The 17164-nt window shown below is 35.8% G+C and overlaps 1 protein-coding gene across 1 annotated transcript; it reads left to right on the top strand.

The window, feature by feature from the left end:
• The first annotated feature begins 2662 nt into the window (after positions 1–2662).
• On the top strand, positions 2663–3541 carry Defb113 (defensin beta 113). The gene is made up of 2 exons (XM_034521137.1): positions 2663–2732; positions 3399–3541. The coding sequence occupies exons 1-2, from the start codon at positions 2663–2665 to the stop codon at positions 3539–3541; spliced, it is 213 nt and encodes a 70-aa protein (XP_034377028.1).
• The last annotated feature ends 13623 nt before the right edge of the window (positions 3542–17164 follow it).

The following is a 17164-nucleotide window of genomic DNA, read 5'->3' on the forward strand; positions in this document are numbered from 1 at the left end:
AGGTTGAGACGCTTATTTGGTTTCAGTGGGGAGAAGAAAAAATATCTATCTCTAATTCTAGGCATCATTTCACACTAGTGAAAGGAAGTGGGTATACATAAGTGGACAATATTACACCAGTGAGCCTATTCCTGACAGAAGCAGAGAGCTGGGCTATGCTGGTGGTAATCGGTTAACTGTGATAAGGATTAGAAATGTGAAATTTGTTTTTTGATAAAAGTTTGAACCAACTTTGTTATGAGACTAGTCTAAGCAGGGATGATGGATATGTAGGCTGTAAATTTTCTTTAAAAGGTCATCCTGTAGGAGGAACAGCAGTCTCAATTAACCTGGACACCAAGCTCTCTCAAACACTGGACCACCAACCAGGCAGCATACACCAGGAGGACTGTCAGGGTCTGGGTTCAGTCAGAGAAGATGCACTTAACCCTTAAGTGACAAGAGGCCCCAGGGAGTGGGGTCTGATGGGTTGGGAACTGCGGGAACATCCTTATGGAGATGGTGAAACATAGGGTGGACCAGGAGAGGGATAAAGTCTGGATTGTAAAAAACAATAAAGATTAATAAAATTAAAAGAAATAGTCCTTCTTCTTCCAACGGCTTTTTTTTTTCTAAATAAGTTGAAATATTCAGTTTTTGACCTCAAGCTCCTCTGCCATAATTCTGATGGAAATATGTAGAAGCACGATGCTTCACCCATCTTACCTCTGAGTTCATATACTTCAGAGTAATATTCTACTCTATTTAAAATCTCTATATTTGACATTCTTATTTCTACATAAATCCCCATTCCCATTCACAACGCACTTTTCCCATTTTCTTTAAAAGTAGTCCACAAAATGAAACTTTTGTTAATAGAGAAATAGAACCTGAATTTTCCTACCTTTCTCTTTAGGATTCTGAGTACAGGCCGTAGAACATTTAATTTTGCTTATTTGGTTCTTGATCATATCTTCTGTATAATCAAACCCCTAATCTTTATTTGTGTCGCTAGTTAGCCACTGTTAACCAAATATGGGAAAAAGTTAAGGAAGTTTACAGGGTCCAGCTGATACACTACATTGGACACTGCAGTTTACTACAAACAATAAAATGGTATTGGCTCCACTGTAGTAAAATGGGTACTTTTGTGCTAGATTATGTTTTATTTACTTAAACACTAAGTTAATTCTGACTTTTACCTTTCTAATTGTATTTTATTCGTACCTTTTTAAAAATCAACAACAGAACATAAATTGGTCATTTGAGGGATGTAACATTTTGGAGTTTAGTATCAAGCTAAGTATAATCTAAACTGTTAATGTTCATGTGTCAATCTCACAAATGGTATTTGTTTAATACTTCATTACTATGTATAAAAGATTGGCCTTGTTAATACATCTATGAATGGATCATAATAGAGTGGTGAATTTTTTAATGTATGTTTCACGTGATCACATGCTAAAACATCAGAATAGAAGATATTCTTTTCCTGAGACTAGTGTTCTTTAGACCTTAACATGCTGTGTTTGACTACAAAGTATACTATTTCATGATCATATGTCATGAGAGGCATAACACTGAGTATTTTCTGAGTAAAAATGGTTTTAATGTAACAGTGTTAAGACAGTTGTTAGAAATATATTTTCTGTTTATATAAAATTAAATTCCATGAACAACATTTGGATCAGGCCACACATACAAATACAGAAATGTTCTCCTAAGATGTGATGAAGGCAGAAATGGAATGATTGAGAATATGCCCCATGTTAACATAGTAGCTGAGAGTTCACCTTAACTCTGCCAGTGAAGACACAAGTAATTGAGAGCCAATCCCATGCTATAGTTTCCTCAGTTAGAAACACGTTTCTATTGATTAGGAATGCCATTAGGATTAATCTGGTTAATATATACAAAAGGCAAAGAACAAGGGTTGGACTGTCACTCAACTGTAAAGTTGGGTGAAGTACTAGCCTAGCATGTATGAGCTGTTGGTTCAATACTTAGCACTATAAAAAGTAAAAAGAAAAATAAGGTTAAGTATGCTTGGGCCAGTGTACAGCACATTCAAGAATGCTGAAAAAAAACATGAATAAAAGTCATGATATAGTCTCTGTTCTTTATTTTTTGTTTTGATTTTTTAAGTGCACAAAATAATGAATTCCATTATGATATTGTCAAATATGCGTCTTGTTGTATTTGGTTCACATTCATTAATAGAAACTTATCCAACCCTACCCTCGACTCTTTCATTGTCTGTCCGTAAATGCTCATGCTTCTGCTCTCATGACATATGTATGTATTTATGTATGTATGGATTTATGTATCTACATATGTATTTATGTATGTTTTATATTCCATATGTGAAGGAAATATATTTTTCCCAGCCTGGCTTATTTAGGTTAGCATGTAGTTTGAACTAATTGCCAAGGGAACTTTAAATCCCTTTTTTTTTTCTCTTGGCTCACTGAAAATGAATTCCTGTCTGGGTCACTGTGTTCATCAGAGCACTAAGTCCTCTATTATAGGCGTTTGCTATTTCACAATACTTTCATGAATATTTGCTTAGTCCAGAAAGGCATAATTAATCAGAATTGCAATTACTGAGAAGGCTATAAAAACAACATCCACTTGTTTTCAAAACCACAGACGCTTTGAACTTTATCCTAATTTCACCTGAAGGATGCAATCAACTATGAAGATGTTTGGCATTATCCTGATTGTTATCTCCTTTGTGTCCTGTGGTCCTTCGGGTAATGTTTGGAATATGGAATGAATGTGGAAGGGTATATTGTTTTTATAAATGCCTTATGTGAAAAAATATTGTTCTTAAGAGACTTTTCTTGAATGACATATGAGGAAATACATTTTATTTTTTGGTTAAAGAAGAAATGAGTAAAACAAACAGTTAAATAATCAGAATGTTAATGCAAAAATGCTGCAATAGACCTGGTGATTTTGTTAAATGATGTGATGAATCTGTTCTTTATCAGTAGGAATAATATTTTTTTCTTTCAAATCTAAGCTCATTGACTGACAAGTTATGTCTTTGTTAATAAGATAGCAGAAGTGCTGCTAACTTCAACTAAAGAGAGGTCAGCATTTTTTCTGGTCTTTATTTCTTCGAGAGATTATATTCAGATTATATATTTGAAACATATCTTGAAAAGGGAAATGCTAAGAGCAAAGGAAAATATTTTTTATCAAGCAATCTTGAAAGAGAAAAGGTTTTATTAATGTCATTTAGGTATGATTTTACAAACAAAAATATGAAATTCTATGCAACAGATAAGGGTATCCATTCATCCATTCGTCCATCTATCCATCCATCCATCCATCCATCCATCCATCCATCCATCCATGTCTCTTTGCCTATCTGAAACAAACTTTGATTAACAATTATTGATGTTTTCCCCCAGCTCCTCAGATGAAAACAAGAGATGTTGCAGAAAGAACACACAGATGTTTCATTGTCCATGGTACATGCAAGTCTGCATGCAACAACTTGGAGTATGAATACTCTTACTGTAACACTGGGCCCTGCTGTGTTATGCAAGAGTAACAAAGAATGGTGAGATTCTTGAATACTCCCAAATATACAACTTAAAGTATAAATTGTAAATCTCATACATGGTTGAAACGATACTAATTACTAATAAAGATGGATTTTTTTTTACTTTGTATCAAGTGGGATGCTTATGACACTTTAGACTGCACTATGATGACCTGTGATTTCTTTTAAAAAAAAAATTGGTTACTTTATTTATTTACATTTCAAATGTTATCCCCCTTCCGAGTTTCCCATCCAAAAACTCCCTATCCCATCCCACTTCCCCTGCTTCTATGAGGGTGCTCCTCCACCCACCCACCCACCCCTGCCTCACATGCCTAGCATTCACTGGGGCGTCATGCTTTCACAGGACCAAGGGCTTCCCCTCCCACTGATGCCAGATAAGGATTTCAATGTTGGACAGAGAAAATAGAAAAGAAACATGAAAATGTTTTTGGATGAGAGCAGTTCATCCAGAATTTGGAAGATGTTCCATTGTGCCTGCCTTTCTCCATTGTTTTATTTAGAAGCCTCCCTCACATGAGTTGGAGGTAGTAATAATCACGAAACCAGGGCTTACACTTCTACTTAGTAATTTCATGGTTCTTATATAGACTTCAAACTGCACATACTCTGTCGAATAAGAAGGTACTATGAACAAGATACCTGTAAGAAGAAGAAACTGAAGAATACAGAAAAATGAGTTACAGAGGAAAAGGCCAAGGTGCCTGTGCTGAGATATAAGGAAATGGTATAGGAAAACATTCTAAGAGAGGTTATTTGAGAGATGTAGGCTTACAAACAAATGTTTAAAATTTTGACTTTATGAACTGGATAAAATCAAATTTATCAAATTGTGATTTTTGAAGTTTTTTCTTATTATGAAAATTGGAAGAATTTTAGAATATTTCTGTAGAATATTACAATATTTAATTTCCCTCCCCAACATAAAGATGTGTGTGTGTGTGTGTGTGTGTGTGTGTGTGTGTGTGTGTGTAGAGACAGAGACAGATTTCAAGATTGTAAAATATAATTATTGAAAAATTTATAAGATACAGAGAGTCTTCCCCTGCAGTAAATGAAAAGAAATACCCACACCCAGACAAAGTGCAGAGAATGAGAGACCTTGGGGCCCTCAATCATTAATGGAATATTTCCATCAATGTACACCCCTCCAGGGTCAGAGAACTCCGCAGAAGGGAGGCAAGTAGAAAGAGCCAGAGAGGATAGAGAGCACCAAGAAAACAAGGCTGAACACAGAAGGACTGACACATGTATACGAGTTCACTGAGACTGTGGTGGCATGCACAGTGCCTGCACAGGTCCTAGCCAAATGAGCACCAGCACATGGGAGTTGGGGGGAGTTGGGCACATGCTACCATTTCTAACACAGGAGTTATCGCTAATTAAAAAAAAATTAGTTTCCTTCTCTAGAGTACACAAATCATTCTTAAGGGCAGGTCCTGTGCCCAGCAGTGGGTGACCAACACAAGACAAATTCTGATAATTTTGGAGGGTTTTGTCTCCTAATGCTTTGTCTATGCATTTCTTTTTCATTCATTCACCTATTTGTTTGTCTGTTTATTTATTTATTTACACTACCAGTCTTTTGTTAAATATGATGATTTCCACTTTTGAGTCTTTATAGGATTTTTGTGTGTAAATGTGTATGTTATTGTGTCTATAAGTTTTTCTGGTTCCATTTACTTTGTTTCTTGTTTCTGTTTCTTTGTTTTGTTCTATTCATATTGATTTGCTTATTATATTATTTACTATTACCCTAGATACATACTTATTTTCTAATGAAAAAGACTAAAAAAAGGATGAGTTGAGTGGCTTAGTTGGGTGGAGAGGTACAAAGAACCTGGAAGAAGTTGGAGGAGGGGAAAACAATTGTTCTCTTGTTCAGAATATATTGTATGAAAAATATCTATTTTCAGTATAAAATTACAAGGTAATTAAGGTGCCCAATAAATAATTTTAGCTGGTATTTTAAGAACCTGGAAATGTAAATTAAACCTGACTTGGCAAAAATATGCATTTCAATAATGTTTTTTACTTCATTTTCTGAAGAAAAAAATAGTATTTATTTACAATCAGTGATCAAAAAATAAACATTGGTAAGTCCATTAAGATTTTTTTAAAAATTTGTTTATTGTTGGCAGTCTCACACATTTGTCTAATAAGTGTTAGTAAGTTTTATCCCTCATTTGCCTCTTTCCTCCCTGTCCTACTGAAACTTAGTGTTTTAACAGGTTTCCCTCCTATTCTTATGCCACCTTTAAGTATGTGACCTACTGTGTTTAATTAAAGGGGGGAAAATAAATTTAACAATTACTGACAAAAACTTTATTCTGCATAGAGACATAGAGACAATACAAAGAAAGGGAGTGAAAGGGAGAAGGGGAAGGAAAAGATCAGGAGGGAGAGAGAGACAGAGGGATGGAAGGAGGGAGGAAGGGAAAGAGGGAAGGAGGGAGGGAGGTAGAGAGAGAGAGAATAGTTGGTAATATGGTCATCATATAAATCATGAGAATATTTAAAAGAGAATTGAAGAGGGGAAACCTACAGTTCAATGATCTCTATGACAGCATTCAGAAAGTAAAAGCAGGCCAATCTGAGTTCAAGAACAGACTGAGTGCAAGACTGGACAGCCAGGTCTACACAAAGAAACACTGTCTCAAAAAAGGTAGTAGGTTTAAAATATTATTCAATAAAGTGGCATTTTAGTTTGATGCTGGTAGATCATTCTGTGAAATTTCCTGTGTTTGTTTAAAGAAAAGCAAGCAAAGTATATGACTAGCCTAATAGGTATAAAAGTTTTTTTTTCAACAAATTTAATATCCATTCAAGTGAAACTACTTTGGTTACTAGGAGGAGAATAAATCTTTCTCTACCCAAGGCAGCACACTTATGAAAAATCCACAGATCCTCTCATTTTCACAATCAATGAGTGGATTGAACACATTATTCATAAGATTGTTACTGCTCATACATTGATCATTATTATATACTACAGAACAAAATAAATTTAAACTCTTAAAAATACTGTGTCTCCTGATGATAGTATATGCTACAGAATTTAAAAGAAAGATAGTTTAAATAATGGAAAATTATAAAAATTGTAATAAAACGTTCTTGTTATGTTATATAAAATTCAATTATATTTTTATTAAACCAAGATCAAGTAACTACAAAAATGAAGTATTAAAGCATTATATATGAAAGAAATCAAAATAATGAAATAATTACATTTATTAATGTGTACACTTCTTAAAACAAAACCTTAAATATAACAACTACATTGTTAAGAGTAATTAATGAATATATATATTCTTGAGGATTCTAGTCACAGTAAAGAAATCCATTTTATGCAGTTTATAGACTATTCTGAAGATTTCCATGGAATACTGACTTACAAAGGGAAAAAAGGAATTTGTGGCATAATACATTCTATTCTACACCCTAATATCAAGGATTTTAATAATGTATGGAACAGCAGAATTAGTACATAGGTAGCAAAAATAAACACACAGTGATGTTTCCATGGAAAAATGGGTTTGAACAATCAAAGCAGACATTCTGGATGACTTCTTATCTGTGCATCGAGAGTTCTACTCTGCCAATAGAATCAGGTTAGAGATGTCTGGGGATGTCACTTAAAGATAAATAGTTTGATTAATAACTGGGAATCTCTGCATTCAACCCACAACAATATAAACAAAACAAGGGGAAAAGACAATGCAGAAAAGATACTTATCACATATAAATATATTTATGATATACAAAACAAAAGGAAGGCTAGAGCTTATGAGATTTAGAATAAGAAGGAAGTACTAAAAATATAATGAAGACATAGTGTTTTAAATAGGTAGTGAGAATCAATTATTCAATAAATAAGAAATAATGGTACTAGCAAAATGCATAGCAACTGAAATTAATGTATATGAAAATATAATATATAAAAATATAATAAATTAAAAACTGTGGTAAAATTTTATGTAAGATTGCCTTACTCTAAAGGTGAGCTATTCACTAAATAGTTTAAAATGCATAGAGAGTCATAGTATCTAGCTAAAATTAAATTGCAGTTTCTTGGATCTTGAAAAGACCTTGGGCGGGGGGAGGGTTTGGAGGAACACCAGATGGCCCATTACTCATTTGGACATATCCCTGTTCTTATAAGGATGTCCTTGTATACCTTTTTATCTTTCATGGTCAGTCAGTTTCTTTGGATGATTTAATAAGCCTTTGTCTTGTAACTCCACATCTTCTGTAACTAATTAACTGGGCTCAAACCTGCTGACAGGCATTTTTAACTATTTAGGTTAGAAAAAGGAATCACAGGGCTCTGCTATTTTATTAGTTTTTCGTGGGACCCATAAAATTTTCTTTCAGACTCACAAAAATGGTTCCAGTTGTTTGTTTGACATGTTTTTTAATCTCTGTCACCACAGCAGGAAGACTGCCTTCAGCTTTAGTTCTTGGGCTTCTTCTCTAGATTTTCACTGAGTTCTAAACAAGAAATGCTAACTGTTGGAGCCTTCTCTACACTCTTTTCAGAATGGACTTGTGGTCTGTCCTACAGTCCTCCTTCAAAACACACTGAGTTCTGCAGGCAAGGTCATGTGGGACTACACTTGATTTAGAGTCTACAGTAGTGAATTCAGGCTGGAGGGTAATAGTGTGGATTCCATGATTGTGAAAAATCATCTTTAGTGGTTTTGGCCACCTGCATGTACGAATCTGAGTCTTCACATTTTATTTGAGCAGTGGAGATTATCCCGCTTCTGGGGAGCGGCCAGACTTGTAACACGTGGGCTTCCTCAACTCCTTCAACATCTCGTAACTCTTTTACCAAGTGTTTGATATCAGTTGCTTAGGAACAGTTTATAGAAGAAAGATAGCAGATTCCTTAAGCAATGTGTAAGCCCTGTAAAGAAGTATACAAACCATAATAATGCAAAAGGTTGTATCTAGGTAGAGCACACTGCACGGACCAGCCTCACATATGGGGGCCTGGATGCTGTTAATTATTTCTACAGACAATTCGCAGGGATTAGGAAAACACCATGGGCTCATACAAAAGTCATCTTCAGTACAACCCTTTCAGGAATAGTAAACGCATTCACTACCATGTCACGCGGAGCCCAAGGCATCTGCTAGGATGTGCCGAAACACTTAGTTTTCTGGAAAATATGAAGGATACATTGACTCTGAATGAAACTCTGTTTGAGGTACTCAAACATATTTATTTGAAAATCTAAGTACTTTTGCTGGAAATTGAACTTAGTCTCTCTGGAGGAGTTGTCAAGTTCCTCAACCTGAGTTATCTCTCCAGTCCATACATTTTCAAAACTATATGTTTCCTTTCTTTAATTTGTATGTTCTTCTTCAAGGCTTCTCCTACATTGGCCTTACCATTGTAAGTGGTAATCAGAACTCAGCAATGTATATTTGGCTGCCATAAAAGAAGAGTAACTGAAATTACTAATCTGTTACCTTGGCTACCAACTGTTTCAGAATTATTATTTTATTTTGGTCTAATTTCTTAACAGAAAACTCTCCACAAATATAGCATTGTGATTAAATCTGGTTGCCAGGGTTGGAAACTTAGACAGTAAGGTATTAATTATGTTGGAGAAAACTGAGTAATGTATACCTCCATATGCAAATTTAATTAATTAGAACACATGAGTTGAACAGAGAAGATATTCATGATGTGACTTCCTATAGGATCAGAAGCTGTATATGAGCACCACACTGGCAACTTTGGAAAAATGTTTCTTTCCTGGTTCTATAGCATGAACCCTGATGTGAACTTTCATCTCTGACTTCATCCCCAAAGGAACACAAAGACCTTCTCCTTTCAAGTTCTTCCCCCAATTCATCCCATTACCCCAGCTTCCAATACCAACAGGCATTCCCTGTGAACACAGCAGCTGAGCAGGCCAGGACAACAGGTAACACACAGCCATCAAGGTCTCTGAAAATCCAGAAAGGAAACAGAAACAGGGAACAAAAAACCCACCCAACAAAGACAAATTCAGAAATCAGCACTTAGACCTATAATCATGCCCAAACCCAGATCCCTGGATGCCAGCATAGAAACACAACCAATTAGCAACCACAGCAATTTGTACCCATTAGAGCCCACCCACCTTTCATCCACAACAGGCCCTGGACATTCCAACACAGCTGAAGGACAAGAATCTTAAAACTAACTATATGAAGATGATACAAGTTTTTAAAGAGGAACTAAATAAATTCCTTAAGGAAACACAGGAAAACACACACAAAAAATTGAGGAAGCAAATCTCTTAAAGAAAGCCAAGAAAATACAAACTGTTGAAGGAAACAAGTGATGCTGCTCAAGACCTGAAAATGGACATAGCAGCAACAGAGAATACACAGAGGGAATTCTGGAATGTGAGCAGGAACAACAGAGCTAACTTTCACTTTATGATGAAAGTCATAGAGACTATAGAGATATAGAGAGCATGACATGTCTTGTCTATTGTAATGTTAACTGTGAGCCCCAAACCTGGAGTCTGTGTGTAGACCTGTAACCCTGCCCTCAAGTTATTCTTATTGGTAAAAATGCCAACAGTCAAGAGCCGGTGAGAAGAGACATAGGTAGAGTTTAAGTTTTCTGGGCTTGGGTTCTGAGGAGAACCATGAGGAGAGTAGAAGCTGGAGAAGGAAGGACAAGCTGCCAGAAGTTAGATGAGCCATACAAATGTGGCCCCGAGGGCTGGACAGTTGGAGTTAAGAGCAGCCCAGATGAATCATAATAAGTAATAACCTGGAGTAATCAATAGAAAAATAGGTTCTAATTGCATAGAGAGTAGGTATCTGCCTAGCTCTTGTGCTGTTTAAGGATTATTGTAAATATAAAGGGTGTGTGTGTGTGTGTGTGTGTGTGTGTGTGTGTGTGTGTGTGTGTGTGTATTTTATCCAGGAACTAAATGGTCTAAGGTGAGGTAGAAACCCCGGTTAGAAATTAAATATTTCTCCAACAAATAAAGGCATATACAAGTCAAGATACTGTTATAAGGAGAAAAAGTTCCTCAAAGCATTTCCAGAATCAAAAACATGAAAATGACGTTCACTTCTCATTTTTGTTCAGTATAGCACATGAAGTCTTAAGTAGAGCAGTCACACAAGTAAATAGCAGCTTCCATAGAAAGAATCAGTTTTCTCTAAGAACATGACCTCAGGAATTCCTGTTTTACTCTAACACAGTGACGATTTTCAACCTGTGGGCCTCTACCCCTTTGTGAGGTGATCGACCGTTTCACAAGGATCACCTAAGACCACCAGAAAACACATATATTTGCATTATGATTCATAACAGTATCTGAATTATAGTTATAAATTAGCAATAAAACTAATTATATGGTTGGGCCATCACAACATGGGAAACTCTATTAAAGCATCACAGCATTAGAATGACTGAGAACAAATGCTTTATTGGAAGGCCAGACATTCAAAAACATATGAACAGCATAAATTAGAATAGATTGTTTTAAAGAGGGCCAGCAACAGGTGAGAAAATGAGGGGAAGCAGGAGACAGAGAGAGTTTGGATCTGAGAGAAACTGGGTAAGAGAAGGGAATATGATCAAAATACTTGGTACAAAATTGTCCAAAAAAAAAAGCCTAATTAAAATATCAGAGAAAAAAATAAAATAAAAAGCATGAAAGAATGGTAACAAATTAGTTTATAGCAATAACTGATGGTGGATTGCAAAAAAGTCATGAAATACTAAACTAATATTCATAAAAATATTATGTTTCATTGAGTGAAAAATATAGTCACTTGATCTTATTGCCTTTTCAATTGAAGTTACATTTAAATATATGGTCTATAAAAATACTTGGCTATTTATTTACCTCCTATGTTGTTTCCTTTCCTCCTCTCCACTTAAGTTTTCCCCAAAGGTATTGTCTCTTTTCTTCCTCAAGAAGCTTGTGTTCTGTCTTCTCCTCATAGGGTCTCCTGTTTCTCAAACTCTCCTCATGGTTTCTTTTTACTTTCCTAGTAGTTGCAGCTACTCCAGTTTATATACTCACCTCTAAAGATCTGGAGCTCTTATCCATGGCAAGATATTCCTACAGCTGTCCTTTTATCCTAGAAGGTAACCTATAGCTACCTAACAGGACCAAAGGCCTGTTTAATGGAAGGGAATTCTTGCCTAGTGCTATTAATATATACAGCTATCTGTGGCTGGTGAGTCCATGGAACCTGGAGAAGAGTTTTTCTAAACTAGTGTAATTCCTGTGATGCAAATATTTTATTCATATCAATAGATAAGTGTTCAACCTCCCTCCAATCAATGACATTTTTTTTTTACAGTAGATAGAGATCACGTCAAAGAGCCAAAGTAGCCAAAACGTGGAGGTCAACTGACTTTGTGGCACCTACCCCAATAATATAAATTAATACCAATTAATATATTTACAATAATTACTACTCTTCAGGCTCAGAGAACATCAACAAAGAGAGTGGAAAGCTTGTAGGAGTGAGAGAGGACCAGGACATTTATGATACAGTCTTACTGGGGAAAAAATAGACAGGGGGAAAAGATGGATTATTGGGGAGTTTTGAGGGAGAAATTGATAGTAATTGTTACCAAGTTTCACTATGTAAAATTCTCAAAGAGTTAAAATTTATTAAGGTAGCTCATTATGGGGAGGAGGGATAAAATGTGGGACAGTCAGAGGGTGGATGGGAGTGGGGGGAATAAAATCTGGAGTGTGACTAAATAAATAAAGAATAAAAAGATAGTTCATTGTAATTTATAACCGCAAAGGCATTATTTTAGCAGATGTATCATTCTGCTAAAATGGTATTTCTTCATTTGAGCCAGAAATCTTCGAAATGCCAAAATTTACTATTTGGGAACAAAAATCAAATATGTATGATTCTCATGAACAAAAGCTTATGTGCTCTTATCTACAACATCTTGGCTTCATTTTTATAGGTTTTAAACATCAGTGATGACTACATCATTTAACTAGAACTAACTGTGTGTGTCAGAGAAGGTGAACTGTAGTTTTCTTTAAATGAGGGCCTTTGTTCTTTTGTGTGTTTCTTTGCTTGCTTGCTTGTTTTTACAGTACTGAAAATTGTCCCTACAGCTTCCATCATTCTATACAACATTCTACCCTCATCCTGTAACCCAATAGTAATGTTTGGTGCATGTTATGTTAGTGGGTGTAAAATGTGTGTGTGTGTGTGTGTGTGTGTGTGTGTGTGTGTGTGTGTGTGTAGGTCACAAGACAATCTCCAGGAATCAATTCTCTTCTATCACTTACTTTCTAGGGGTTGAATTCAAATGGTTAAACTTGGCAACAAGCCCATTTTGAGCCTTTCCTTTGTCCCTGTTTGAGACAGTGTTGTTATTTTGACAAGGTGAGCTCACTGTAGCCCAAGCCAGCATTCAGTTGCCCCAGACTCATGAGAAACTGGGTTTCCAAGCCTGTACCTCTCAGCACAGCCTATTGATAATTTCCTAAATATAACACTATATAGAGACAGAACCATGGTATAATTTGCATCCAAAAAATATAAACTCATGAAGATATATGTGAAGTTTGTTCATCCAACTACCAGTTGTTTTATAAAAAGGTTTGACTTCTGTTACTATTATAGAGGATATAGTCTCTGAGATGTTTGTGGGACAACCTCCTATACAGATGTTTTACCACAGAAGTCATTGTTTCCAGTCTGCCATACCTATCAGTGAACCAGGCTATAACTCTGATATATACAGGCTTTCTTTCCTGAGTTCTCAAAGGAGAACCCTGTTTTGAAGATTAAAGTTATTTTTACCATAACATTGGATTTCATTAAGGGAAAGCAGAGTTACCTCTAGTGGAAAGAATGCAAACTGCCTGAGATGAAAAAGGAGATTTTACCATCTCTTAAGAATGAATCCAGTTGAGATGGTCAGTCATCTGACCAATCAGCCACCTGCAAGAAGACAGAGCTACCTTATGTTAAACAAATGAGAGAGGAAAAATAACTATGCCTTTAATGAGGCAATGTGCTATTCCATTTCAGTTTTCTTGTTTTCTATTGCCTGCAGTTCCTACTAGGAGTCACAAGATTCTGTGGAGATGGCCCAGCTTATCGATTAATGACTCAGAGGGCAAACATTCTTAAATTCCTTTGAAACAGGCCTAGGAACTCCAAGAAGGGACACTGATATCCTGTCACATGACTTTACCATTGAATTTTTTGTTCATTACTTTTATCTGCCTGCTGATTAAGTAGTGATGATGAATGAGATATTTTACCTTCTGAAATCTGGCTTAAGGGATGTGATTCCTGATCACTTACTACTTCAACATTCTCAAAAAACTTATTCTTTAAATTACCTATTATTTTTTAAAACTGTACAGCTGAGTGTGTATTTAAATGATTTTATTCTAATACCATACATCTAAAGAAGACTTTTACTGTAGAGACACTATACTTTATATCCTTTGAACTATACTTTTTTACACAGTACAAATAGAAGTAGAAGAGATTCTGATATCTGACTCTCTATGATCACTTACAAGCTGTACTAGATGGAACAAATTACTTTGTATTTTAACAGATGGTTTTTAATATATCTATATATACACCATATATATGTATATATATGCATATATATATACGTATATATATATGAATTAATTAAATTACCTTTTCATGAGATGTTGTACAGAGTAAATAGAATATACAAGTATTCATAGTAATGTCAAATGATTACAATGAATTATTTAAATACTAATTTCTAAAAATTAACCTCTGTTCTTTGGCAATAATGCTAAACTCTAGATAAATGAATTGACCAAGACAATTTTTACTACATCAGGATCGGATAGAAGAGAATGTGAGAACTTTCCCAAAGTACTTGGGACTAGTTCTGAGACAATAGTCTTGAAACATGTGACCAGGACAAGGAGAACTTTTCATATCCCCATGCTCATTGCTTTTTGTCTTTGCTCCTAGATTGCCTGCAGAGGCATGGGTTGTCTTCCTAACAACTGTTCTGATAAAGCTGAGAACATGTTTTCAAAGTACTGGGCCTGAATAAACACCAAACTTTAATAAAACTCTTTGGACTGATGGCTGCTTTAAATCAAAGTCTATTCACCTTTGCTTTGAGCTAATTATCAAGGATTTAAACCCTCTTTATAGTATGTAACAAAATAAAGATAGTTCAGGATACCTCATAGCACCTCAATCCCCTGTTTTTTACAAATCCATTTAAAAAATGGCTCTAGGACTTTATTTCCTATAAAACCATCATTGAATAATCTTCTAACATTTAAGACTGCAGTATTTAGCAATTAAACATAATTAGGTTCATAACACTTTAATTTTTTATTACAACTTTCATTATTCACACTAAATGCAGAAAATGGTGTTTAGGAATTGTGTGTTCATTTTAATTTAATTATTTTAACTGCTTTTGAAAAGACTAAAAGATTCATTTCTAACATTTCTTGTATATCCTGATCTTTAAAACCAGTGTAGCCAAAACAAAGCAAAGAAAATGGGAACTTAGATCTGTTGCTGGCACTTTATTAATATACAATAATTAACAACAGCATATTACAGAGCATTTGTGCAATTAATTTTCTTATTAATGTGACATACAACTTGTTAGTATTAGTAGTTAATGTTTTACAAATTTATCACATAGATTTTTGATGAGCTCTGTGGGAAGAGAGAGGAGAATTCATTGGATAGTTCTCTTAAACTTCATTATCTCTGAAATCTTCATTGTCTATGACACAAACTGACAGCAAAGAATGATTTATTTTATCTATCATAATGAGGATCTTCAGTAATATTTATATTTTATAAAAACTGGATAAGGTCTAGTGACTAGTAAATTCAGATACAAAGCTTTACAGATTCTGTGGCTTTGTAAACTTTGTGCAAACATACAGGCATTTAAGAAGCAGAGAAAAAAAAAAAAAAAAGATTAGGGAGGGACCTGGAAGGGAAAGGGGACAGGGGTGAAAGAGGGGAACATGATCTGGCATTGGGTGGGGGAAAAGGACTGAAGGCCTGAGAGCAGCAGAAAGAATGGAAAACAGGCAACCTATGGAGCTAGGTGGTTGGCGGGACCCTTTGGAACGTATCAGAGACCTGGGAGGTGGGAGACTCTCAGGACTCAAAGGGAGGAATCTTAGATGAAATGCCCTACAGTGGAGGAAAGGAAAGGAACACAGCTCCAGCAGAAAGACAGGGCATCAAGTGAGGGACAGGGTTGCCATCTCACAGTCAAAATTCTGACTCATAATTGTTCCTGTGTGAAAGAACTGCAGGAATGGAAATGGAGAGAAGAATGATGAAAGGAAGGTCCAGTGACAGGCCCAAAGTGGAATCCCGATCAAGGGGAGGCCTCAAGGCCTAACACTATTACTGAGCTTATAGAGCGCTCATAAAAAAAGGACCTAGCATGACTGCCCTTTGAAAGACCCAACAAGCAGCTGAAAGAGTCAGATGCAAATATTTGCACCCATCCAATGGACCGAAGCTGCTGACCCCTGTGGTTGAATTAGGGAAAAGATGGAAAAAGCTGAGGAGGAGAGCGACCTAGTAGGAGGACCAGCAGTCTCAATTAACCTGGACCCCCTGAGATGTCTTAGAAACTGGACCACCAACCAGGCAGCATACACCACCTGATATGAGGCCCCCAACACATATACAGCAGAGGACTGCAAGGTCTGTGTTTAGTCAGAGAAGATGCACCTAGCCCTCAAGAGACTGGAGGCCCCAGGGAGTTTAGAGGTCTGGTGGAATTTGTGGGGATGGTTACATGCTCGTGTAGACAGAGGGTAGGTAGGAGCTATGGGATGTGTATCAGTCAGAGGGTGAACTGGGAGGGCAATAAAATCTGGAGTGTAAAAAAAATTAAATAAAAAGAAGGAATTAAAAAAAAAAAAGTTATGTCTATATTCCCCAGGACATTCCAAAGGATGTCACCAACGACATTTAGCTCTGTTACAAAAAAAAGTTACTTAGAAACAAAACCATCGGCTGACAATAACAAATACTTTTAAGTTCTGAAGATGAAAGTGAAGGAGTTTCTGGCCCTTTTGCCCCAGGCACAGAATAACAGATCTGTAACTGGATAAACATGAATGACTGAACTCCTACCACTGCAGAGAGAGATAGAAAAGACAAAACTTGCCCATCTTCTTCTCATATAAAGATACAGGAACCTGTGCTGTGAGTTACTCTTCAACATGAAGCTGCCTGTTCTCTTTCTTTTGTTTTGCTTTCTGGACCTGTTGAGGACAGGTAAAATGGGCTGATTCATTGGGAAGATGAATGTTTCAGGAGAGGAAAATCTTATCAGACAGATGTCAGCTTGGGACAAGGAAGTGATTTGGTAGCCAAAGTAATAGTTACTGAGAGCCCCCCAGAGTGTAATATGAATAAAGGCTTTGTGGCTTTGTTTCTACTGAATCATATCGCAGTGGGAAACTAAAAATATATAGCTTTGATTAAACAATTGTGAGCAAAGATACTAAACATTAATAAAATGAGAATATTCTTTGAAGTTACTGATATCTAAATTCAGATTTGTTTCTGTTCTGTGTGTTATTTAAACTCATTTAT

Source organism: Arvicanthis niloticus, chromosome 17 (genome assembly GCF_011762505.2).
Source record: "Arvicanthis niloticus isolate mArvNil1 chromosome 17, mArvNil1.pat.X, whole genome shotgun sequence".
NCBI lineage: Eukaryota > Metazoa > Chordata > Mammalia > Rodentia > Muridae > Arvicanthis > Arvicanthis niloticus.